A 27,698-nucleotide genomic window follows, 5' to 3' on the forward strand; every position below is an offset into this window, starting at 1 on the left:
TGCATCTGTATAACTCCGATTCACTTTTATGCAAGGTAAGTCTATGCATAAGTGATCTGATGGCCAGATCCTCAATTCTATTACTATTACTTTGTCCTAAACCAGCATAGTTCCACTGAAGTCAGTGCAGCTACACTGGCCAGCAGCTCCTCAAAAAAAAAAAGGCCACCATGTCCTACACAGCATTGCAACTAGTACTCTGAACTCAAGTTTTTCCAATTGCAAAGTGTCTTCTTTCTAACTGGAACTTGAGAGACAGGCTTGTGCATAGTTCTTGTTATCCCAAGAATACTTTCATCATGGTATTCTTTTAAGGGTAGTTTAGTACTATTGACATCAGTAATAGATCAGTTCTGTGTCTTGTATTCCAAAATACTCATCAAATTTAGAGCTAAGGCCATGCATCTACTGGTCTAAAGAATTTCAGAGCCAGTTAATTCTCACCTCCCGTGGTTGTGGTATTTGCATTTCATAGATAGGAAGAAACACAGGATGAAATGTCTAATGGCACAAAATTTAAGAATTCTTTTTTACCTTCAAAGTGAACAGCAGGCCCACACAACTCGTAAAGCGGCGAGGGCCATATTACTCCAAAGAAAACAGCTGAGGGCCGAAACCCCCCGGCCCCGCCAAAACAACCCCCTCGCAGTGCCGCCTGGCCCCGTGGAAACAAACCCTCCTGCCCCAGTGCCGCCCCGCCGAAACAGCTGTGGCCCGAAAAGGAAGGTTTGGGGAGGGGGGGTGATACTTTATTACGAAATTTTCAATTAAATCAAACAATTTTTTTCATTTTAATTTTTTTATGAATCATAGAAAAATGAAAAAATCTGTTCCGTTGAAAGAAAACATTTGTACTTTCCATAATTGCCTTGCAAATTTAATGAGAGATATTACATCTCTTTTCGGCAACAAGCTTGTCGTATTCTGGGATTATATTTGAAGTGGATATTTTCATAACGTCTTCCAAATGGTCATCAGTCAGAGAAGAACGTTGCTTGTTTTTATTCATGTTCATGATGGAAAATGTTTGTTCTTCCAAAAATTTAAGTGCTTCTAAAAATGCTGAACATTTTCAGTGCAACTTCGATAAGATTTTTGTATTTTTAATTGTCCAGACTTTTGTAGAAGTCCTGCAGGCTGCTTTCTCTGTGCTTATTTTGTTAAACTGCCGAACATTGAAGTTCAATAACCTCTAACTGCAAATCTAGTGGCACTTCCTCTGGATCCACAGAAAAGGGATCTTCAATCAGCTTCAATTGGACGTCTTCTTCTTTAGACAAAGTCAGTCTTTGGTCAAATTCTTCAATCAAAAAAGAGTAACGTGCTTTGCGTATTCTTCTTCTAACTCGGCGTGTTTGTGCTGAGCGATACGCTTGTGCACAAGTGGGAAAGTGACACATTTCACCTTTTGACAGCTGACTTCTGAAAAGTTTCAATTTCATTTTGAAAGCTTTCACTGCTGCACACATTTGAAATATAAGTTGATTTTTTCCCTGAAGTTGAATGTTGAGATCATTCAGGTGTGCTGTAATATCACAAAACAGAAAGATCTTGATTCCAGGACTCGTCAAGCTCTGGGAATTTTATTGGCCCATTTTCTAGGAATTTTGCTACCTCCTCTTTCAAAGCAACAACACGCTGGACCACTCTTCCTCGACTCAACCACCTCACTTCCATATGGTAGATTAAGTCGCTGCACTTGGCATCTACCCCTTCAAGAAAGGCTCGAAATGTTCTATGTTTTAGTCCTTAGAACGGATGTAGTTTACAATGGAAACTACCACTGACATTACATGCTCAAATTTTAAGACTTTGCTACACAAAACCTGCTGATGTATAATGCAGAGATGTTTGATTATTTGTCTCCCGATAAATTCTTCAAGAAGAGTAACTGCTCCAACATTTTTTCCACACATAGCTGGAGCACCATCAGTACAAATGGCCATCAAGTTTGTGAAATCTAATCCCGACTTATCATTCATGCATTTTATCACTTCACTGGAGATTTCTTTTCCGGTCTTTTCCGTCATGGCACACATGCCAAATTCTTCAGTAATTTCAAAGTTTTTATCAATACCTCTAATAAAAATAAGAAATTGGGCGGTGTCTTTTAAATCAGTGCTTTCATCCATAGCTAGGGAGTAAAAGCAGAATTCACTGACTCTCTGCTTTAACTGATCACTTAGATTGGTAGAAACGTCAGCTATTCTTCTCTGTACCGTCATGCGTGATAGACTAACATTGTCAAATATTCCCCTCTTTTCTGGGCATAACTCAGATACAGCAATCAACATACACTTTTTTAAAAACTCGCCTTCTGTGAAGCATTTCCCAGCAGCAGCAATTTCCTTAGAAATTTGAAAGCTTACCTTAGTAACCGTATCGTTCTCAGTGCTCACTTTCTTGAAAATTTGCTGTTCTCCACTAAGGTTTTTCGCTAAACTGGCTGCTTTAATTATTTTTTCATTTGGGTTCAATTTGGCGAGATTGGGATGTTTAGTTTCAAAGTGCCGCCGAAGGTTGTATTCTTTTGGAATGGCTAACGTTTCACAACACACGAGGCACAGTATTTTATCTTTGGAAACAGTACATAAGTATTTATTCGTCCATTCAGTGTTGAAAACTCTGTGCTCCGATTCTATTTTTCTTTTCACTCATGGTATCCATTATGAAGCTCAAGATTTTGTTGAATAAATTCACACACAAGGGAAACACTCACAGTCACACACAAAGAGAATAGATATCTCACAGCGCGTGTCACATTAGCAAGGCACTGACGGTGTGTGGAAGCCTGTAGAGGGGGAAAGAAATGGCACGCATATGGTGACCAGATCACAGTAGTAAAATAGGACCTGCCCCGTCCCCGCTCAGCCCCACCATCACACCCCTCTTCAACCCCCCAGGGATAACTATATTACTGCACACAGCAGTACCAAAAATTAAAATACTGAAAATGGATGCCTCCCTCTAGCCATCGACTCGCTGCTCGCCTCCTAACCACCCCCCAAGTGTAAAGCCTCGCCACCACTGCCCGCCCGCTCAGCTTATCTCCCCATGAAATAAGGGGAGGTGAAAGGGGGGCAGTTTGAAGGAATTTGATGGGGCTAGGAACTAAGGGGAGGGGGAAGGGGGGGCAGTATGAAGGGATTGGATGCGACTGTCCAACACACAAACATAGGGGCCGCAGGGAGCCCTGGGGGGAGACAGTGGGTTGGGGCCGGGGAGGGGAAAAGTCCCTGGACCAGGGAAGGGGGCAGCAGTTGGGGTACGGCAGGTGCAACACACACACACACACACACCCCTCCCCCACAGGGATTTCCTGGCTGCCCACAGACAGTTCAACTCCCGCCCCCAATCACTACGGAGACCGCCCTGGAACCAACTAGCGCAGTAGCTACCCTACCCTACCCCCAACAGAAGGGGGGGATTTAGGGGGAGTTTCGGCCCAGTGTCCCCCTGCCCCAAGCTACGGCTCGAGCCCAGGCCAGTGCCCTCCCCTCACTCGGCACTTACCGGCTCTGCCTTGTGCCCAGCACTTCCCGCCTCAGTGGGCCCTGGAAGTGACAGACCCGCTCTGCGCACATGGGGCTGTGAGGCGGCGCTGCCCGCTCTCCCCCCGTTGGGGGCAGAGGTCCCACCCCTTCTCCTCCGTCTTCGGGCCCCTCCTGCCGATCCCGGGCTCCGTCTCCCCGCCGCGCCCTGCCCTGGATAGCCCTGCTCTGGCCGGGGGGAGTGCAAGCCCCCGCCCCCCCACTCCTGGGCAGAGGGTGAACCCGGCAGCCCCATCCCACCGCTTGCCCGGGGGCCGCATGTTGTGCAAGCCTGGTGAACAGGAATGCATTGTTGTATTTGCTATATGGAATGCATTCCTTTTATTCACAGGTAACATTTGAAGATCTAGATCTTGACCTGGTCTAGAAGGAGGGCTTTAGAACTGGTCATTGTGGATCAGTCAACACGTGGTCGCTGAGAATCTTTCAAAAGTGGTTCAGCCAAATTATTATATTTTCAGTGTGACTGGGACAAAAGTGGGGATGGGAAAAAGGGAAAATCATGAGAAAGAAGGGACTAGGAATGAAGAGGGAAAAGGAGCATAAGAAAGATTAAGTAAAGGCTAGGTTTATGCATTTTAAAATGTTTCTTTCCTAAGTGAAACCCAATTTGACCTGTCAATCTTTTCTTTGTTTGAATAAATTGGGAGTTGGGAGATTCCCATCTCTTATCTTGAACCTGCAAAGCCTCAAGGGCCTGCAGCATTTTGTAGCCCTCAATGTATTTTGCCTTACTTAAAAAAAAAAAAAAAAAAAAAAAAAAAAAAAAAGGAAAAAAGGTAGTGCCACTGTTTCTCCTATTTGTATTTCTATAAATATTATAACAAATTTTTGACTATGCAGGTGTAGGTGGTCTAGGATTCTACTGCTGACTCTGATCACTTTGCAGTGTGCATTATTTATTGTCTTTAGGTAGCACCCAATGGCCTCAGTGTTGGTGTCTCCTTGTATTTTGGTGTTGTGTGTTTGTATAAGACAGTCCCTGACTCAAAGCTTATAATCAAATGAGTGAAAGAAAGGGATGTCAGTTACACAATCAGAATGACAGCTGGCAAATGTTAATTCCAGTCTTTTATTTTAAAAAAGTTATGTGGGTGAGCAAAGGAGTAGTGAAAGGAAGTACATGTGACATTGAAGAAGAGGAAAGCAAGACTGAGAATGGAGAACACACAGAGTTACAGAGGAAGATGGGTGAGAAAAAGTCAAAAACAACTAATCAGCAAAGAAGAATACACAGAGTCCAAACTGGAAGAAAAGGGGGAAAAAAAAAAGTGCTATCTCTTGTCTCCAGAGACCTGTGGGAACTGCTGTTGCCTCCTCAGCTCCCGCCTGATGGGAATGTCTCCCCTTTAGACGGCACCACCTCAAACACTGTACTTCCTGACCCATCCTATGTGTCTGGGATTACTGTGAAGCCTGGTGTCTTTCTACTAAGGCGCTCCCACTCTGGGAAGTTCACCACAGCTCGTCAAGGAAGGAAGGAGAACAACTGCTCTTGGCTGGGCTCTCTGTCTTAGTTTTCCCACTTTAAAATGGCTGCTTCAAGATTTCTTTAGCAATCTGTGAAGTTTTCTGATCCTTGGATGAAGGCACTATATGCAAGTGGAAACATTATTCTTTTTAATTTATTTTCCTCCCGTCCCCAATTTTGCTGCATAAGTTTCCTTAAAGCTGAGGGTTTTGCAAATGGATGAAAACTGCAGAATAAAAAATGTACACAACTAGATTACTTCAACTGTATTTCTTACTGTGTCAGTTTTCTGTTTTCAGCAAAAAAATTTTTTAAAAAATAAAGATGTTTAAAATTAAGAGTAACCAGAAAGAAAGCCTTCTAAATTTCCTCTGTACCTTACAGAAAGCTAGAATGAGAAATAAAAGAACAACAAGAGTCAATCTAATCTTTCGGGTATGAACATCAAACCTTAGTTTCTTCAGGAATAAGGAGTAAGAGAACTCATTTATTAGCAGAAGCCCATACATAAGCATAACATTGTTTAAGTTGCATTATTTTAGTTCTGAGAAAGATGTGCCAAAATATTAGAAAAGGCAGAATTTAATAAAGCCTATTGATACTATATATTTGTCCCAATGAATAATATATAATTGTGTATGCCAACAGGATTGCTTTAGGTCATCTTAAATACAAACCGGTAATTGATGAAGAGGAACATCCACTTGACCTAGGAAGTCATCTCTTGTCTGTACAAAAAAAAAAAAAAAAAAAAAAAGGAAAAGTTTTAAATCATGAAAAATGTTATGAAGTAATAAATCCATAAGATATTGTCTCTAGCTCATGGAAAGCCCTAATACTGCAATGTATTCTAAGAATTTGAAGTATCAGAGGGGTAGCCGTGTTAATCTGAATCTGTAAAAAGCAACAGAGGGTCCTGTGGCACCTTTAAGACTAACAGAAGTCTTGGGAGCATAAGCTTTCGTGGGTAAGAACCTCACTTCTTCAGATGCAAGTAATGGAAATTTCCAGAGGCAGGTATAAATCAGTATGGAGATAACGAGGTTAGTTCAATCAGGGAGGGTGAGGTGCTCTGCTAGCAGTTGAGGTGTGAACACCAAGGGAGGAGAAACTGCTTCTGTAGTTGGATAGCCATTCACAGTCTTTGTTTAATCCTGATCTGATGGTGTCAAATTTGCAAATGAACTGGAGCTCAGCAGTTTCTCTTTGGAGTCTGCTCCTGAAGTTTTTTTGCTGTAAGGGCTACCTTTACATCTGCTATTGTGTGGCCAGGGAGGTTGAAGTGTTCTCCTACAGGTTCTTGTATATTGCCATTCCTGATATCTGACTTGTGTCTATTTATCCTCTTGCGTAGTGACTGTCCAGTTTGGCCAATGTACATAGCAGAGGGGCATTGCTGGCACATGATGGCATATATAACATTGGTGGACGTGCAGGTGAATGAGCTGGTGATGTTGTAGCTGATCTGGTTAGGTCCTGTGATGGTGTTGCTGGTGTAGATATGTGGGCAGAGTTGGCATCGAGGTTTGTTGCATGGGTTGGTTCCTGAGTTAAAGTTGTTATGGTGCGGTGCGTGGTTGCTGGTGAGAATATGCTTAAGGTTGGCGGGTTGTCTGTGGGCGAGGACTGGCCTGCCTCCCAAGGTCTGTGAAAGTGAGGGATCATTGTCCAGGATGGGTTGTAGATCACTGATGATGTGTTGGAGAGGTTTAAGCTGAGGACTGTAGGTGATGGCCAGTGGAGTTCTGTTGGTTTCTTTTTTGGGCCTGTCTTGTAGCAGGAGGCTTCTGGGTACACGTCTGGCTCTGTTGATTTGTTTCTCTATTTCCTTGTGTGGGTCTCGTAGTTTTGAGAATACTTGGTGAAGATCTTGTAGGTGTTGGTCTTTGTCTGAGGGGTTGGAGCAGATGCGGTTGTACCTCAGTGCTTGGCTGTAGACGATGGATCATGTGGTGTGTCCGGGGTGGAAGCTGCAGGCATGAAGGTAGGCATAGCGGTCGGTGGGTTTTCGGTATAGGGTGGTGTTAACGTGGCCATCGCTTATTTGTACTGTGGTGTCTAGAAAGTGGACCTCCCATGTAGATTGGTCCAGGCTGAGGTTGATAGTGGGGTGGAAACTGTTGAAATCATGGTGGAATTCTTCCAGGGTCTCCTTCCCATGGGTCCAGATGATGAACATGTCATCAATGTAGCGTAGGCAGAGAAGGGGCGTGAGTGGACAAGAGCTGAGGAAGCGTTGTTCCAGGTCAGCCATAAAAATGTTGGCATATTGTGGGGCCATGCGGGTGCCCATAGCGGTGCCACTGGTCTGGAGGTATATATTGTCACCAAATTTGAAATAATTGTGCGTGAGGATAAAGTCACAGAGCTCAGCAACAAGCTGTGCTGTGTCATCATCAGGGATACTGTTCCCGACAGCTTGTATTCCATCTGTGTGTGGGATGTTTGTGTAGAGAGCCTCTACATCCATGGTGGCTAGGATGATGTTTTCTGGGAGGTCACCAATGCATTGTAGTTTTCTCATCCTGGACAATGATACCTCACTTTCACAGACCTTGGGAGGCAGGCCAGTCCTCGCCCACAGACAACCCGCCAACCTTAAGCATATTCTCACCAGCACACCATCACAGGACCTAACCAGATCAGCTACAACATCACCGGCTCATTCACCTGCATGTCCACCAATGTTACATATGCCGTCATTTGCCAGCAATGCCCCTCTGCTATGTACATTGGCCAAACTGGACAGTCACTACGCAAGAGGATAAATGGACACAAGTCAGATATCAGGAATGGCAATATACAAAAACCTGTAGGAGAACACTTCAACCTCCCTGGTCACACAATAGCAGACGTAAAGGTAGCCATCTTACAGCAAAAAAACTTCAGGAGCAGACTCCAAAGAGAAACTGCTGAGCTCCAGTTCATTTGCAAATTTGACACCATCAGATCAGGATTAAACAAAGACTGTGAATGGCTATCCAACTACAGAAGCAGTTTCTCTTCCCTTGGTGTTCACACCTCAACTGCTAGCAGAGCACCTCACCCTCCCTGATTGAACTAACCTCGTTATCTCCAAGTTATCCTATGTAATGTAGATTGTATAAAACTCAGATACAAATGTTCACTACCCTCTCTTCTAATAACCTCCCTCAAGCCTGACATCTTTTTATCATACCTAACGGAAGCACTGATTTAAAAGGACTCTTGGAAGACAAGCCACTTCCCTGGTCACCCCCTCAATGAGTAAAAACTGATGGGCTCTTAGTATACACGTCAACACTTGAAACATTTATAGATGGGGCCGATAGCACAGTCTATTAAGGTTGCCTGATGCTTCCCATTACAAGACCCTATTTTCAGTTTCTTATAACTTAGCCAAATTTTAACCATGTGGGCTGAAAGCTTACATGCCAGGTGTCTGCCTCAGGCATAAGTTTATTGGAAAATTTCAGCAAAAACAATTCAGCCATTTCGAAGAATGAGGTTAGAGAAAAATATGTTTTACCCATGTTAAGTTCTGGTGACCTTTTCTTTGAACAGCTTTGGAGCAAGGATTTGAAATTTGACACACAGCCCACCCACTTCTAGAGATGTGCCTTTTGCCATCCCATGAAAATCCACACAAATCTGACCTTGGGGGGGTGGGGGAAGAATCAGTTTGCATAAGCTCAGAGACTTTATTTTTTTTAGCAGCAAACATCAATTCATTCCTCAATGAGCATGCTCCATCTCTTTACAGGCCCTAGTGCTAACCAGACAGCATCTACAACATCCCCACACATGAAATGAGCATACTCCCTCCAGCCCAGGAATAAAGCCAGACTTTCCCTTGTAACGTCTACTCTGGACTCAGCACTGGGACTGAGATCAGGGAGCCTGTCTTTCCTGTGCTCTTATTGACACGCATCACCTTCCCAGTGATACCTAAGTACCATGGAGGAGGAAACAGATGCAAATGCAGAAGGGACAAAAGCCAGCCCAAGGAGGAGGAAAAAGGACTAGACTGGGAACCTGCTGAGACTAAGGCCAGGTCTACACTGGGGGGAGAAGGGGGGAGGAAAATCGATCTAAGATACGCAACTTCAGCGACGAGAATAGCGTAGCTGAAGTCGACGCATCTTAGATCGACTTAGAATCACTCACTTCGCGTCCTCGCGGCGCAGGATCAACGGCCGCCGCTCCCCCGTCGACTCCGCTTCCGCCTCTCGCCATGGTGGAGAGTTCCGGAGTCGACGGCAGAGCAATCGGGGATCGATCGATCACTACCCGCTGATCCGGCGAGTAGTGTAGACGTACCCTAAGATTGGATTTTGGGGGAGGAAGGGAAAATACCAGGAAAAGAAACTGGCACTGTCTGGGCAATGAGACTGAATTAGAAAGCCGGAATGCCTACAACCTCATTTTTTCAGAGTGCTTAGCATTATACAGCTCTTGACATCTTTAAGTAACAGCTCCCATTGACTTCAGTTGGACCTGAGAGTGCCCAACACTTCCGCAAATCAAAACTCACGGTAGGGTGACCAGATGTCTCAATTTTATAGGGACAGTCCCAACATTCAGGTCTTTGTTTTATACAGGTGAGGCATCTATCATCCCTCCCTCAGTCCCCATTTTTCACACTTGCTATCTGGTCACCCTACCCCAGGATCTCAGGTTGGACACCCAGAAGATGAGGACCACAGAGTTAATCAGCACTTGTGAAGAGTCTGGTTCAAGTGATTTGCCAAGCATCATATAGGAACTCTGTGACAGAGGCAGGGATAGAATCCAATTCCCCAGGGCAGCATTCAACTGCCTTAACCATTAGACAGTGCTTTCTTTCTGTACTTTCTTTACACTGGGTCTACTTTTATTCTTAATGGAATGTTAGTCATGTACCCTCCCACTGACAGAGCAAGTATCTATTGAACTCAAACATCCAATAAGCATGCTTCGATAACCTATCCATGCTCAGCTATGAGAGCACGCTGAATGATGCATGCTGGTTCCTGAAGCAGAGCTAGTCACCACCGCGCACAAACTATTTATGCTAGCCTCAAACCTCCCTCCCAAAATGGGAAGGCCAGGGCGGCTGTAACCCCAGACACCTGTTCATGACATCCTCCACACTGGGTGGAGAACTCACAACTTAAGCAATACATTTAATCTAGAACAAAAAGAAACAAATACAAGTTTACACAATTAGTCAGGGCCGCCCGGGGGGGGGAGGGGCAAGTGGGGCAATTTGCCCCAAGTGGGCCCCATGAGCCCTGGCCCGGCGGCGGTCCAGGTCTTTGGCAGCACTGAAGGGCCCCCTGTCGCCGAAATGCCACCGAAGACGCGGAGCGACTGAAGGGCCCCCCGCTGCCGAAGACCCAGACCGCCGCCAGGTGAGTACAAGCGCTGCAGTTCCCCCGCTTTGCCCCAGGCCCCCTGAATCCTCTGGGTGGCCCTGCAATTAGTCCTCAGCACAACTATTGAAGGATATGAAATAAAAACTGTCCCATTCAACTAGCATAATTATTTTCATATGAATGAACAAACAATGAAGATTAATATAGGGCTTGCTTTCTGGTATTAATGCCTTTCCTGGAAATATAAATTGAGTATTTTCAATGTCATTTTAACATTGGTAAATCATCAAATCATAAGCAAAAGTGTCAACCTCATGAAGTAATTCAAATTCAGTCTTTAAGTTTGGAAAAAGTTCTGGTCTACATCACAAACTCCTGTTTAAGATACTTCCAAATACAATGCAACCAGCTAAACCCACTTAAGTTAATAGCAGTTCTTTGATTTCTATACCCTTTGGATCAGGCCATTAGATTCTTATTCTTTGATCTACAGAGCACCTAAAATATATTTTAATGTGATTAGAAGGTTCTCTAATAGAATGCTTTTGTGTTCAGAGCCTTCTGTATGCAACCTAGTACTTATGCCATGAAAAAAAAAAAGTTATTCTTGCTGGGAAGAAATTTTCAAGCCAACACACATGAGTTTTCCAATATTTTGTTCCCTAATCTATTTGATTTTCCAAGAAGCTGGAGAAACTGCATTCATTTCATTAACATTTACTGTAGCAAGCAGTAGTATTTAGACCAGGGGTAGGCAACCTGCAGCATGCAAGCTGATTTTCAGTGGCACTCACACTGCCCGGGTCCTGGCCACCAGTCTGGGGGCTCTGCATTTTAATTAAATTTTAAATGAAGCTTCTTAAACATTTTAAAAACCTTATTTACTTTACATACAACAATAATTTAGTTATATATTATAGACTTAGAGAAAGAGACCTTCTAAAAACATTAAAATGTATTACCGGCACGCGAAACCTTAAATTAGAGTGAATAAATGAAGACTCAGCACACCACTGCTGAAAGGTTGCTGAGCCCTGATTTAGACTATTGTCTTGCAGGTCTGCAATATTAAAAGCAGATAGATGTTAGCTTTGAACTCAGCCTCCTCTTAACCTCTGAGTTTCCTTATTACTGTGGTTTACTATTTTAGCTCCCATTTTAGAGGGGCTTTCAAATATTAGACTGTGACACAACTCTCAATGTTCTAGGTGGAGTAGAAATGTACTCTTTCAAGCTCCTGCTCACTTGCAGATTTAACACTTGTAGCTACTTTCCTTTTTAGAGATCTGTACCAAAACTAAAAATGTCTCAGACCAGGGGCAAAAACTAATCAGAGACAGCAGTGATAAAAACCAACAGAACTTTTCAGCATTGCAGAAAGTGAGGAAGAAACATCTGCAGCCCCAGTGGAGTGACTGTGCCCCTAGCTTACCCCTGGGACTCAGGGCTGGGGGTGCAGGGTCTGGGAGGGCGCCCAGGGTGGGGTGCGGGGTCTGGGAGGGCATCAGGGTGCGGGAGGGCGCTCAGGGTGGGGGTGCGGGGAGGCGGCTCAGGGCTGGGGCAGACAGGAGATGCAGAGCACTTACCTGGGGCAGCTTTTGTTTGGTGCAGGCGGTGTGCAGGTGGCTCTGCGCAGCGTGGCACTGCTCCTATGGCCGCGATTCTGGGAGCTGCACCCCCCCACACTGGCAGGCAGGGCCACCCAGAACACAGGGGCTTTAGGGACTGCAGGGCCCTGGCCTGCAGCTCTAAAGCCCCTTTCAGAATGTGGCCCAGAGGACTCAAGAGGATCAGGGGCAGCCGCGCAGCCAGAGAGAAGCGCCGGTTCTCTCCAGCCGGCTTTGAAGGGGAAAGCACCGCTTCTCTCCAGCCGCTGGCTGCGCAGCTGCCCCATCTCCTCTGGCCCATGTTCGCAGGGCTGCCTTCCGAAAGGGGCTTTAGAGCTGCAGGCCAGGGCCCCAGGGCCCCTTTAGCCCAGAGCCCTGCAGCTCCTGCATTCCGGGTGGCCCTGCCTACCGGGGGTGGGGACAGCTTCCCTGGTCGCTCGCTCCCTCCCTCCCAGAAAGTCCTAAGCGCCTCCAAACAGCTGTTTGGCGGCGGGGGAAGCATTGGGAAAGAGGGAGGAAGGGAGGGGGAAGAGGCGGAGAAGTGGAACTTGTGCAATGCTCCCTTGTAAAGTCAGGCAAACGACATTATAAGGGAGCATTGCGCAATTTTCAACGAGTATGTTCCCTAATGGAGCAGCGATGTAACTTCGAAACAACGTTAAGTGGGAGGACGTTAAGTGAGGAGTTACTGTATAACCTTTTTTTCCTCTTAAGCTTTGTGTCATCTCATCATTTATATGCTTGATGAAGTTAATAGCAAAACGCTATTTAATAAGGAACTAAAAGCAAGGAATTAGCATTTTAGTATGGTGGCTCTACAATATAAATGAAGGAAGCTATGCATTTTTATTTCAGAGGCTGGAAAAAATCAGAGTCTCTATCTTAAGCCATCTGTTTAGTAGAGAGCAGAAGCTTGAACACTTGGGGTCTGTCTAGAGCTGAATGTTAAGTAAGGACATTGTATATATGCAGACTCAGACTAGCTATTTCGTTCAAAAATTTGTATGCTTTCTTGATGCCAAAAAAGTAAGTTCAATGAAAGGTTTCTAATCTAGTTTTAGAATCAGATTTGGAAATCTGATACTGAAACTTTTAGAGAAGAGAACAAAAGGAACAGTTTCCTGAATTTCATGCTAGATTTTCATACAAATGCAGCCATCCAATTTTTTGCAGTAGATGGAAGGTTTGTTATTAAAGGAAGACCAACTTGAAATTTTTTTTTTTTTTTAAAAGGAGATAGAGCTAGTAATTGTTTCAGGTATTACATCTATTCCACACCAATATGGTTTTACAATCTTCCCCCCACTCTTTTTAGATTTTGCTTTCCCTTCCAGCTATGTGATTTACATCCAGGGAAAAATGTGAAATGGACATACTGAATGCTGTCAAATGCAAAAAAATTGAAAAATTAGAATTTGATTTTGTTTCTTAGTCATACTAGTAATAGTAACCATAACAGACTACAGTCTTTTACACAATAAATGTTTTCAGACCGAAGTATCAGTTTAAAGCCACACCAACCTGAAATTGACAAGTATTAATGAAGATGAGGAATAGATCTTAGGAACTAGTGACATATATATAGGCTGGTACAAATTAATCTACTACTCTCACACTTCTATGTTGACTTGCAATCTTTGCTTCTGCCAACCAAGACTGCTAAATGCGTCAAGTAGTATGACAGTTTTGCAGCGTGAACCAGTCTATATTTAAAGCCAGGCGGCAAGAAGGGGGCGGGGAGAGAAGGCATTATTCTCTGTTCATTCATCTACCAGCAACAGCATTCCACATGGCAGAATCTGAGGAGTCATTTTCATCCAATTGTGATTGCCAGTGAATATGCCTCAGAGCAAAGTACCAGACTTCTAGATATATTATTGGACAGGTTAAGTCTTACAGTGTGTAGAGTCAGTCTAAACATTTTTAACCTTTGTAGACTTTTCACATTTATACAACTTAAATTATTAAAACAGATTTTAAACACTTAATATTAAAATTGAAGCAAAACCTATCATCAAATTAGAGGCTTCCTTTTAGCAAGTCATGTAACACTTAACTTTTTGAAACCAAGACATGTGAATTCTGCTCATTTTTACATAATGTGTATATGTCTACACACAAAGACAGTGCTATTTTTAAATAAGCTATGCCAACAAATGGCAAGCCCCTTAACATTAGCATAGGCACAGTTTTAGCATCTTTGACCAGCTGACATGATTGTAATGTGGCAACACAACAGTGTGCTTACTTTACAAGCCATCAATGATCAAGTGTCACATAAAATCAGCCTATTTATAGTACAAAGTATGGTGACTGACAGTAAGTAATAATTTTGTACTGTTTACTCTTGATTACCAATTCTGTCCTTCCAAAGAAAGTAAGACTTTAAACAGGTATTGAACAGTTGGGATAAATCCAAGGTCCATTGAAAACAATACAGGGAGAAAAAACTGATTATGCAATGATTACTCCCTGTATAATTGCAGCACACCATGAGTTGTTTTATGTTCACTTATAGTTTGAAGTTTTGACAGTGTTTGTTAGTGCTAGAGGCCTTACAAAGGCAACAAAATATATTATATAGGTCATGTAACTAAAGACACCACTGGCTGCAGGCATTAAGCAAAACAACATCTAGAAGGCATTACGATTTAAAAAAAAAAAAAAAAAAAAAAAGATAAACTTGCTCTCCAACGCTGGCTACTCTGCCTCCCTTCTCTATCTCTTAACACCAATGCTCATAATTTCAGCTTAATAGAACTCACCCCACTTACCCTCTTCCTTCACTTTTTGTCTCCCATTGCCACTCACTCTCCACATTGTGTGTCATGTTTACACTACTCTTCATGCCCTCATAAAACATCTCTGCCTCTAAAACAGTGGTTCCCAAAAACTTTAACAACCTGCGAATCCCTTTCATGAAAAATATCAAATCTCGCAAACCCCCTCCTAAAAAATGAATATTTCCAGGGATTTTCTTCCTTACCTGAGCATAAATGATAGAAGTAGTGATCTTGGAACTAATTTGGTTTTTTTATGACATGCTTATTACACACTATTATTACATTATTATTTATCATTACATTATTAATTTTATTACATTATGAAAACAGACTAGGGACCGAATGGTTAGGCAGCAGTTCTGCAGAAAAGGACCTAGGTGTTACAGTGGATGAGCAGCTGGATATGAATCAACAGTGTGCCCTGGTTGCCAAGAAGGCTAACGGCATCTTGGGCTGTATAAGTAGGGGCACTGCCAGCAGATCGAGGGATGTGATCATTCGCCTCTATTCGGCATTGGTGAGGCCTCATCTGGAGTACTGTGTCCAGTTTTGGGCCCCACACTAAAAGAAGGATTGGAAAAATTGGAGAGAGAGTCCAGCGGAGGGCAACAAAAATTATTAGGGGGCTGGAGCACATGACTTTTGAGAAGAGGCTGAAGGAACTGGGATTGTTTAGTCTGCAGAAGAGAAGAATGAGGTGGGAGTTGATAGCTGCTTTCAACTACCTGAAAGGGGGTTCCAAAGAGGATGGATCTAGACTGTTCTCAGTGGTACCAAATGACAGAACAAGGAGTAATGGTCTCAAGTTGCAGTGGGGGAGGTTTAGGTTGTATAGTAGGAAAAAACTTTTTCACTAGGAGGGTGGTGAAGCACTGGAATGGGTTACCTAGGGAGGTGGTGGAATCTCCTTCCTTAGAGGTTTTTAAGGTCAGGCTTGACAAAGCCCTAGCTGGGATGATTTAGTTGGGGATTGGTCCTGCTTTGAGCAGGGGTTGGACTAGATGACCTCCTGAGGTCCCTTCCAATCCTGATATTCTATGATTCTGTGAAAACGGCAACACTCTTCCAAGATTTCACTAATTTTGCTCCTATCACTTCGATTAAGCCTCCTACATGTTTCATCAAGGAGTACCAGACGTGAAACAGCATGAAGGTATTTAAGAAGCCACCGCAATTAAAGACTTCCTCCCACAAGCATTTGGGTCTTAAGCAGTCCAGGCAAATAATGCACAACTACAATAAAGCTTAAACTTGTTCTGCCAGGAAGTCATGGTACAGGGCAGGCTGCTGGCCTCCGCGCCCAGAGTTCCTAGGGACGGCTCTGTCTGCCATTACAGAATTTTTTTCTGAGAACCCCCTGATAGATTTCATGAACCCCCAAGGGTTCACAAACCCCAGTTTGGGAACCACTGCTCTAAAACCTACTGGTACCTCTTCAATCACTCCATCCCTTATCAATAAACCTAACACCCTCCCTCTTCAGATCTGTTTGTCAATTTTGTTTTTAGATGGGGACCTGTTGACAGAGGGAACATTTAATTTTGCTGAACACAGAAAGAAAGAACAGTTAGCTTATGATACTACTCATTAGCATTCTGAAAATCTTGGTGTTTTCCTACGAACAAAATTTATGACTAGCTCTTGGGGCCCCAGCATAAAAGGACAATGTATTACCAACTGGGAGACCCATGATTTCAAAAGCCTCAAATTACTGAATGTGTATCTCATTATCATTTTTAGGGCAAAGCATTTCTTAGTAAACAAATTTGCATGGGAGAAAGTGCTACAGCAGCTTTCATATCTGAAGCTTCCCTGCTTTCCCAACTGGAAGCAGCACTGCTATTTTTTACATCATAACACCCACGAGCTGGAAAAAATATAGCTATCACTTTTGCCTACAAATTGATTTTTAAAGAGGGGGTTAAATGCTTATCTCAGAAATGTGAGAAGATTTAATATTTGTCAAGTTCTTGGCAATCCTCAAATGAAACATGCCGTTCAAAGAAACTGGAATGTGGGACAAAAATCATCTCTACTTTACACTTAAAAAACAAAAAACAAAAACAAAAAAAACCCTCTTACAGATAGTGTCTTTCTTCAGCATGGCTGCTATCCACTTAATTTCTGGTACTCACTCTCCTGCTATTTTAAGCATGCCAGCCTTTATAATCAACCTTTTAGCAGTGCTTTCTTCCAGCCAGAGATTAAAATCCTTTACTGATAGTAGTAGTTTGGAGGTCAAGAGGTCCTGATACATGGATCAGGTAGCAGGGGTGCTCTTTAGCAATATGTCTTATTATAAACAAGTCTGACTGCCACTGGCTTCAGAGAATAAATGTCAAAATAGCACTGAAACCCAGACATCACATATGCCAACGTAGTACACTGGCAGTAGACTTTAAACAGTTTGTTTAGATAGTTTCATGCGAGCTATCTAAGGACCCACCTCAGAAGAGACAGGGAAAGTAGATGCTTGAAAGCAAGAACTAATTTCTTGACAAGTAGAGAAACTCAAAGTTTCTACTTGCCAACCCAAAAGTATATAAATCAACATAAAATACCTCATTTTAATTTTTTTTTACCAATACCCGAGTTAAAAGCACACGAGGACGCAAGACAGCTGGTAAACATTCGCAGTCACAACCCTTAAAGGACTCGAATACAATGATAAAGTGAGTCTTAATGAGAAAAGCTACTGGAAGAAAATAAAGCTAATCACCCTGAAACCTGATACAATTAAACATGTAAAGTATATTCATTCTCATCTGTTGGTTGAATACTTGAAGTTCATAAGTCTGAAATCCAAGTTAACAGTGAGCCTTTTGGACATTTCTTCATTTACCATCGTGAAGTGTATAATATCTGTTTTTAAACTTATATTGAGGTTGGTTTGTCTAGCTGAACATGCTAGGATTGTTCTCAAAGTGCTCCAGTTAATCAAATCATTTCCAAAAAAACAAAACACAAAAATAACCCAACACCAGCACACTGGTTAATTACTACATTCTTCAGAGTAACTTTCTAAGAAGCTCTTGTACAAGACCAAAGTGTTCAAGTAAGGGATTTTCTCTACCAACTTTCCTTATTAAAATAAACATTTCAGTGCTTGTACCACAGAAAGCAGAAACTCAACATGCTTAGTTTTTCCTGCATAAATATTTGACCAGTTGCACATAAAACTAGTCTCCATACACAAGTCTATGGCTGTATGGGAGATGAGAAAGCGTATAGTTTTTATTGGAGAAACACAAGGTATCAACTGAAAACAGAAAAAAAGCCTAAACAAAACAAACATGGATCTGGATTATTGCCACTTAAGAAAATAAGAGCTCAATGGATCCCTTTAAAACCAACATTCTTTTTACTGAAACACCCAGACATCAATGTTCCTTGTAAGTCTGACGAGAATGAACAACTTTTCATGAGAAACCAAAGTGGCCCCAGATTGTAGTATGAAATGGAAACTAAGACTTACTTGGTTGATTTATACTTTAATCAAGAAAGTTCTGCTACTGCAATTTGTTTAATAAAATGGTAATATACACCATTGAGAAATGGTAGTGGTAAAATTTCAAGATAACAAAATTTGAATTATACAAATTTCAAAAAGGTTTACGTAATTCACACAACAATTTTCATGAAAGTATAAAAGCCAAAATTGAATTACAACAATACTTTAAAAATATTAATTCCATAGATACAATAAAGTTTTTATTCAGTAATGTATTTTATATCTAATAGGAATGATTTCAAGTCAATTTTACCTATACTGTAGCATGAACTTGAAAAGTATTTACTTTGATTGGTTCCTCATAAATAGCTATGCCAAGCCTAAAAAGAGTCCTTTAATGTGAGACATGAAAGGAATCTTTAACACTTGCTCCGTTAGCTAATATATAGTGCTTGTCAGTGTTTATTAAAACTAGAAAGAAACATTAAAAATGTCTATTTCCAAACTACTGGATTCTAGAAATTGTATTTACTGTATCTTGCCACACAGGCCTCTTGATGGCTTGTCTACATGGATACTTAATAGGCGGCAAGCCAGGATGTAAACGTACAGCGCAATAGCTTGCCCTGCACTAATTGGACAAATGAACCCTGCTACTATGCACCAAGTTCTATAGCGTGCTCTGATACACTCCTATTTAGTATGTCAAAGTACACTATAGAACTTAAAGTGCATGGTAACAGGGCTTATACGATGACTTAGTGTGCAGCAGACTATTGTGCTGTAGATTCACACCCTGGCTTGCCATGCACTAAGACATGGTCTACACACAAGGGTTAGTTCAGTTAGTTGAGCTGATACGCATTAGTTGATGTGCAATGTGTAAGCCATATTAATAGCATGCACATGGGATGGCTGTCCCCTTTCAATTTGCATCATTCTGTACATGTCAGGGGTTTGGCACATATTGAGCGTGTGGTGTTCCTGGAGAGTATCCCATGGTCCTTTGCTTCACAGCTGAGCTTGATGCATCCTGGAATTTTTCTCATTGCACACTGTGGGTTATATAGCAAAAGCCAGGTAGAAGCCAGTGGTATTCTGGGACATGGACTCAAATTAAAAAACAAACAAACCCTGATTGCGCTCTCCGTCCCATGCAGTCTCTCTTTCTGGGTCAGCTAGCACCAGTTTCTAATTGCTGTGTGCCAGCATGGACCCAATAGTACTCTGCACTGCTGTGCTAACAACTGAGATTACACAGAGGCTGTCTGGGCTTCATTTGAGCTCTTAGAGGCAGGTGATTTCTGTTTTGGACTTTGTTTGCTGTACCACTGAGCAAATGATATGGCAGCAGCAGTGGAGGAAGAAGCACAAGGATGACTCCAAGCAACTGCTACAACACAAGTTTTCCTGGAGTAGCTTCACATCATACAGTGCCATTTCTGGACTCAGGAAACAAGCATCAACTGGTGGGAAAGGGTCGTTCTGCAGACCTGGAATGATCAGCAGTAGTGAGAAAATTTCAGGATTGCGAAGGCAACCTTTTGTGAGATGTGCTGAACTAGCCCCAGAGCTGCGGAGATAATGTACCACATGGGTGCCCCATATCCATGGAGAAGAAGTGCACCATTACTATCTGAAAGCAGGCCTAAATGTTACCAGTGTAGCCAACCAATTCAGCATAGGGAGGTTGACTTTTTGGGCCTCTGTCATGCAGGTGTGTAATACCTCGCATAAGGAACTGTTGCACTGGGTTATAAAGCTTTGTAATGCTCAGAAGACAGATTGCTTGCCCACATGGGGTTTCCCAAATTATATTGGGGCAACTGATGGTACTTGCATGCCTATCATTTGCCCCCCACACCAGAACTTGGAGTAAGCAGTATTTCTCCATGATGCTCCAAGGCCTGGTTGACCACAGTGACAGGTTCACACACACAAATGCAGGGTGGACTGGAAAGGTCCACGATGCTAGGATCTTTCAGAACTCAGTTTTGTTTACCATAATGAATAAAGGAAACTTTGCCTCTAGGATCACTACAGACAATAATTGTGTGGAGATGGCTCCATTTATCCTGAGAGACCTAGCTTATCCTCTGTTTTCCTGACTAATAAAGCCATTCATAGGCACTCAGGATAGCCAGGCACTCAGGTTATTGTTAGAGTCCCTGTCTTTGAACGTCTGGCCACTTTAGGTGCCATGACTTGGGGGAAAATAAGGATGGGGAAAAAGTTATTGTTCATATTCCAAAGAGACTATGATCACAGTTAACACTTACTTCGGTTTTTCCCTCCTTAAGACTCTCCCCAGTTTTGCGCGGGGGGGGGGGAGGGGAGGAGGGGAGAAGAGGGGAAGGGAATCAGAAATGTTAAGTGGCATGCGCACAGAGGGTAAAGGGGGATTTTTGCATATCCAATATATGCTATAGGAGTTTGCAGTTGTGCCGAGCTGGGAATTAATTTTCCCAGTTTGGCTTTGCAGTCCAAGCTATGCCTTGTATGGTGCCAGAGGGGTTAATGGGAGTCATCTGGGGATGAGCTGGATAGTAAACCCCTCTAAACAGCCTTTATGCTGTCCTAATGCTCAGTGATGTTACATTGAGGAGAGTGACTAAGAGGCAGAGAATGGCCTTATTCAAAAAGGCAAAGAACAGACCAGTGAGATATGCTGTGAAGTTGTTTACCAAGATGGTCCCCTGGAAGTGCAGCAGGAATGGAAGAAAGTTGCAAGTTTTGCCAGAGGCAGTGACCACACAGTTATCCCACAAAATTTCCAGACAAAAATAAAAATTCTCAATCTTAGGCTATGTCTACACTGCGTAGCTTACAGCAGCACAGCTGTGCTGCTAAAGCTTTGCCGCCGTAAGGCACACAGTATAGCTGCTCTGTTGCCAGGAGAGAGCTCTCCTGACAAAAAAATACCCCCTCCCCCCCGCCTGAGGGGTGGTAGCTTTGTCGGCAGGAGAATGTCTCCCACTGACTAAGCACTGTCCACCCCAGCACTTTTCTTCGTTAAAACTTTTGTCATTCGGGGGTGGGGTGTGTTTTTTCCACACCTCGAGTGACAAAAGTTCTAACGACGAAAGTGCAGTGTAGAAAGCAGACCGATGCTATGTATTTCCCCAGCAGACATGTGGAAAGTACAGAAAAATAAAAACAGACTGGGTTCTGCACTAAGCGCTGGTGTAGACAGCGTTACTACTGCCACTTCTTGGGGGTGGATTAATAAAGTCAACTTTTAAGAGCTCTCTCCTGTTGGCACTGAGCAGCTACACAGATTGTACAGTGGCGCAGCTGCGTGAGTACAGCTGTGCCACTATAAGCTCTCTAGTGTAGACATACCCTTCGTACCCTTACAGGCATGCAATGCCCAAGTCTACCTCACCTAAACTGAGAATACTAAGCAAACTTTTTTTCTCCTTGTCTCAATCTGCTGAATTTCACACAACTGAATGTTTTCATTACTTGAGTATGCTGCAAGAGGGGAGGTAGAGTGGAGGCTGTGGCTGTACCATACTGCCAGCCGCCATTTTGAGCAGGCAAATGGTTGGAGTTTTGGTTTGTGGAATTGACCAGGGAGAAAAAAGGAAAACAGGTGAATGGGAACATGCTCTCAGGGCCTGGGCTTGTAAACAGTCTATGATTGTAGCTTTAGCACAAGACAGAAGCAGACTGTCTAGGTGGTTCATCTGTCATTTTCAAATCATGTATGGGGTGCTGAATAAATGAAGAGGGAAAGCATGGGCTGCAAGAGGCAGGGAAGAAGGAGCTGGAGACTCAGATAGAATCCTAGCTTACATCTGGCAAAAATCGTTAAAGCCATGGGATATAGGATCAGGAGCTGGCACAGCAGTATTTATAACCATGTTTAGATATTTACAAAGCTCAGGTTCCCAGTATAGGATCTGCCCTCTGAGTCCCAAGCCGGGTTTCTGGCTAAGATTCAGGCTTGCTTCCCAGATGCCATCAGGCTCCTGAGGCCCAAACAGATTCTGGCTTTCCAGGTAGAGCTGCCCTTTTCATGTTCCGATGACTCTTCCTCAGGAGGGCTGTAGACCCAGTAGTAGTGCAATTGCATAATATCTTGTCCAGATCCTCAAAATATGGACAGGTTATATTTCCATCCTGGCATCCCTGGTTTTAATACAAGTTCTCCTGACCGGTTTGCTCTTTATCTGGCATTGGTCGGCGTCCCAGCTGTGACCTTTTCAAGGCATCTGAATAGCAGTGTCCACAAACATATCTTTATTGCAGTGGCTGATCCCAAGAGCTTGTTGCACTGATGCTTCTCCCCAGACAGTGATGAGTTCTAGGGTCTCAGCATGGCTCTAAATGGCCGCTCGAGGCACATTGTAAAGGCTGCTGGAATATTGCTGTAATGCCAACATACTGGAATCCAGGAGTAAATGGTCCAATGTTAGTACTGTGCCAGTTTTTAAACAGAAGAGAGAACCATCCAGTCAGCTTGACCACAGAGCAGCAGAGGGCACACAGGTAAACAGACAAGTAATGGATACCTGCAAAGCAGTGTGGGATAGCAGTTGGAGGACTGCCAAAACTAGCGTGCAGAAACATTGCATACACATGAATAATTGACTGTATTAACTCAATTAGCATCAAACTTAGTACACTTTTAAAGAAGACTCCAGAGATTGCGATAAATGCAGGATTATAAAATGCCTGTGCTAGATATAATATCATGAGATCCAGGCACCAGAACCCTATTGCATTTTTAGTGGAGGGTCATGTCAACATTAGGCATTTCTATTTAATTGTCTTGTGTGTAACTTGACTGTGATACATGTGACAGCTAGTCAGATTTAAAATCCTATTAACATTCACACTAGCTGAAACACCTACAGTCAGATGGAAGGTTCTTATGCAGCACATGTTGATAGATGAAACGCATCCTTGATAGTTGCTTCAAGAGCAAGGTGTCACCATAACATGCTTCAGCAATTTTACCATCTAACGGGCAGCAGTTAGAGAGGACTCTCAAATTATCTTCACTAATTCCCACTTCTGAAAATATTTTAAGTGCACCAGTGCTCCATATAGACCAGAGCAAAAACATCTGTTTCTGCAATTATATATATATAAATACCTTTTATATAGAACCTATATTTTTTCAATCATTTTCTTTTAAAGTTCACATTTAGTCCACAGTAATTTCTTCTCAACATTCTTATTTGTTATTCCATTTCATGATTGTTACTTTGATTACTGGTGTTTACAAGTTTACTATCCAAACAACCTCATTAAGATCTTGCTTACTGTGGAAGGTTTGTAAATCAGCTTATTTTCACAAGGGTTAGAGAGGGACAGAAGCCAGATATTACTTGAGCACCCTTGTGCACAATACAAACATAGTACAAGTCAGTAGTTAGCAATGTGAACAGTTTAGTCCTCAGTAATTCAAGTTCCCCTACTTTGACATGCAGATGTGTCAAATAAGCTATTGTGCAAAGAGCTGGGCCACCAGGTCTTAAAGCAGTATACAATGGAGGAATTAATCCAGAATTGGGCCTTCTATGTTCCACTGGCCAACACCCAAAAGTCTATTCAGAAAATAGTGCCAAATCTTTGATTAGGCATAAACTAGAAAAGCTTCTTTCATCAAGGCCCACTGGTCCCTTTCATAATTTTTTAGAGTATTGTAAGAATACTCTTACAACTGACTGGGTGTCAGTCCAAGTCCTTGCAGCTGACTGTGGGCCGATCAAGGATTGTAGAACGAACCCCCACAGGACTTGTTCCAAGAACAAGGAACACTTCAACTTTGCCTTTTCTAACTAATCATATAGCAGTGTGTACATTTAAAAAACAAACAAAAAAGCAGAATTAAGAACCCTACCAAACCACACTGCACACACAATTCTCCCCCTAGGGAAGAGAATGAATAAGCCACGTCACAGATGTTAGTCACACTGTTTAATGCATTACTGGGAGGCACTCATATTACAGTGGTGACGGCTGTGTAAGAACTTATTATAGGTGGGTTGATAGCACCTCCTATTAAGATTGCCCGATGCTTCCCGTAAGACCCTGTTTCAGTTACATTTAACTTGCTAAACTAATTGTTTGGGCTTAAGTTTTCCATGCCGTAACTGCCCCAGGCTTTTTAAAAGTTTAAGTTAAAACAGTAAGTGCTTTGCCCATTCTAAAAAAATTCTGGTGACCTTTCCTTTAAAAAGCTCTAGCATCCCCATGCTTGTGATCAGGGGCTTAAACTAGGTAGGGGGTGCCCTTTGTGTCAAAAATGCTTTTGCCATCCCCACAAAATGCATGTGCATGGTTAATGCAGCTCAGTCTTAGAAATGGTGGTGAAGGGGGTTTACCTTGCAATTGCAGCCTTGGGCTGTTGCAGACCAAGTCAGACATCAGACCTGAGAGCAGAGAGACTCTCTCTCTCCTGTGCTCTCAGTGCTCCGCAGCTGAGTTGGGACAGCATGGAGCACAAAGCCGCAGGATTCAAATGCAGAGGGGATAAGAGACAAACCTGGAGTGGGGGACTGGACTGGATCCTGGGGTAGAAGGGTAACTAGGTGTTACACTAGTGACTGGAACTGGGATGAGAATCTCCACTCTTGAGGCTTAAGACAGGCTAAGTGAGAATAGAACTTGGACAGGACCAGGGTCAGTGCCCACTAAGAGCACATTCCCTTCCAGAGCCTGGAAACAGAATCCAAGATTTCTGAGTCTCACCATTACTATGCTGTCAGCAAGTATTGGGAAGCCACCTGGCAACGAGGGTGTCCAATTCCCCTCTAGTGCTAGTCCACATAACAGTAGTAGGTTGTCATCCTGGTCAGTTATGCCATTAGTTCAAGCGGCAGAGTTCTGTGTGGTTGAACTAAAGGTTTTAACTGTGCTGATGAGAAATATGATGTCATATGGGATTTGTTTTTTAGTCTGCTTTTTTAACCCTGGAAAATCAGACACACAGAAAGCTATATTTTAAAGCACACTAAGGAGGTTGCGAAATCAAATGCACAAAAGTTCAGAAATGTCAGAATTAAAGTTGCTTGTGTAATCTTAATTCAGCCCCTTTGTGCCTACACAATACAGTTTCTAACAGAACCCCTGCTTCATTTATTACACAATTGGTTGAAATTATAGTAAAAGAATTATCTATAGTAAGCAGAATTATCAGACACACAGGTCCACATAATATGTTGGGGAAGAGTCAACATGGCTTTTATAAAGCCAGTTCAAACCTCACTAATCTATTAAAATTCTTTTGGGGAGGGGGATGGGGTGGGAGGTCAACAAATAGGGACAAGGGTGATCCAGTGGGTAGAATGTATTTGATTCAGAAAACCTTTGACAAAGTCTCTCACCAAAGGCTCTTCTGCAAAGTAAGCCATCATGGGATAAGAGGGAAGGTCCTCATGGATCAGTAACTGGTTAAAAGATAGGAAACAAAGGGTAGGAATAAACTGTCAGTTTTCACAATAGAAAGTGGAAATAGCAGGGTTCCCCAAAATCTGTACTGGACCAGTGCTGTTCAACATATTCATAAATGATCTGGAAAACGGGGTAAACAGTCAGGTGGCAAAGTTAGAAGATGATACAAAATTACTCAAGATAGTTAAGTCCAAAGCTGATTGTGAAGAGTTTCAAAGGAAACAAAATGCAGATCAAATTCCATGTTGATAAATGCAAAGTAATACACATTGGCAAACATAATCCCAACAATATGTACAAAATGATGGGTCCTAAATTAACTGTTACCATTAAAAAAAAAAAAAAAAAAAAAGACCTTGGAGTGTCTGAAAACATCGGCTCAATGCGCAGCAGTAGTCAAAAAAAGCTAACAGAATGTCAGAAACCATTAGCAAAGGGATAGATAAGGTAAATACCATAATGCCACTATATAAATCCATGGCATGTTCACCTTGAATACTGTGTGCAGTTCTGGACATCCCATCTCAAAAGGGATATATTAGAATTGGAAAAAGTACAGAGAAATGCAACAAAAATGTTTAGGGGCATAGAACAGCTTCCATATGAGGAGAGAGAAAAAAATATTGGCACTGTTCAGTTTAGAAAAGAGATTAATAAGTCTATAAAATCATGAATGTTTGGAGAAAGTAAGTGTTATTTACCCCTTCACAAAACACAAGAACCAGGTGTCATCCAATACAATTAATAGGCAATGGGTTTAAAAATAAACATAAGTACTTCTTCACTGAACACAGTCAACCTGTGGAAGTAATTGCCAGAGGATATTGTGAAAGTCAAAAGTATAAATAAATAATAAAAAAAAAGAATGAGAAGTTCATGGAGGATAGGACCATCAAGGACCAAGATGGTCAGGGATGCAACCACATGCTCCAGGTGTCCCTATACCTGGAACTTCCAGAAGCTGGACTGGACAACAGTGGATGGATCACTCAATCACCTGTTCTGTTCATTCCCTCTGAGGCATCTGACAATGGCCAGTGCAACAAAACAGGATACTGGGCTAGGTGGACCATTCGTCTGACCCAGTATGGCCATTCTTACAGTCTTATAGTGATGGCACCATAGAAAAGCTGATGAGGGAATTAATAATTCTGCCTTCAGAGTACTGTCTGAATAGCAAGCAGTAAATGAAGCATGGGGCCACATATTAACAGTGAGGATAAAACAAAAATACTGAATAGGTACTCCTTGAACGAGCACAGTTTGTTCTACGCACTGAATGAGGCAAAAATCCAGTAGGGGGTAAAAATAGAATGCGATCATGTAGTTATGCTATTATAATGCATATGCACATGCACAACTGGGCCAAATTAAAGTTACAAAGGCAAACAATTCTGGTATTTCCTAACTTTTGAATAACTGACTTTGCAACCGTAATGTTATTTTAAAATGTAGCTTTTTGTATGTAATGTAGAACAAAAACAGAAATTTGATTAATCTTCTTCTTGTGTTCCTATTGTAGAGCAGGTACATTTTAGCTTTAATATGGCCTAATAGGAGACCCTCTAATGAATGCTTGCCAGTAGCCTCATCCAGAATTACCCCTTTCTCAAGCATCATGTTTACTCTGATACCCTTTTAAAATTCATAGTTTCTCAGTATCTTGCATATATGGATTTCAGCTTTTTCAAATAAAAAGTCTAAATTTTATATAGATTTTATATATGTCTATAGAAACAAGGTAGGTGAGTTAATATCTTTTATTGGGCTAACTTCTATGGGTGAAAGAGACAAGCTTTTGAGCTAGAGAGAGCTCTTCAGGAAACTCTCTCTTTCACCCACCAAAGTCAGCCCAATAAGAGGTATTACCTCACCCACCTGGTCGCTCTAATAACCTGGGATGAACACGGCTATAACACTGCAAGTAGAAGATATCAATATACACACAGAATTTCTCATTTACCCTAAAGCTCCTTGATGAAAACTGAATGATATAAATATCGGTAACTGGGTATGATTATAGATAATAATTCATAAAGTAACACCAAAATGAGCTGTAAGCATTTCATGGGCTGCATTCCCAAAGCAGAAC

The 27,698-nt window shown here is 42.4% G+C and overlaps 1 protein-coding gene across 11 annotated transcripts in view; it reads right to left on the bottom strand.

Annotated features, from left to right (window-relative positions):
* Nucleotides 1-27,698, bottom strand: part of NEDD4 (NEDD4 E3 ubiquitin protein ligase) — a 109,715-nt gene that overhangs the window by 32,612 nt on the left and 49,405 nt on the right. For 7 of the 11 annotated variants that reach the window (XR_010591019.1, XM_005294234.4, XM_065559464.1 and 4 more), the window contains one exon: nucleotides 5,700-5,750. The exons of 2 other annotated variants lie outside the window; for them this stretch is intronic. Coding sequence is in view for 8 of the 9 variants with exons in the window: in XM_005294234.4 (XP_005294291.1) it covers nucleotides 5,700-5,750 (51 nt within the window). In the remaining variant the exon portion in view is untranslated. Of the gene's footprint in view, nucleotides 1-5,699; nucleotides 5,751-25,539; nucleotides 25,603-27,698 lie in introns of all 11 variants that reach the window. 2 more of the 11 variants (XM_065559461.1, XM_065559462.1) reach the window with 1 other exon arrangement.

The sequence above is a fragment of the Chrysemys picta genome, chromosome 10 (assembly GCF_011386835.1).
Source record: "Chrysemys picta bellii isolate R12L10 chromosome 10, ASM1138683v2, whole genome shotgun sequence".
Taxonomy (NCBI): Eukaryota; Metazoa; Chordata; order Testudines; family Emydidae; genus Chrysemys; species Chrysemys picta.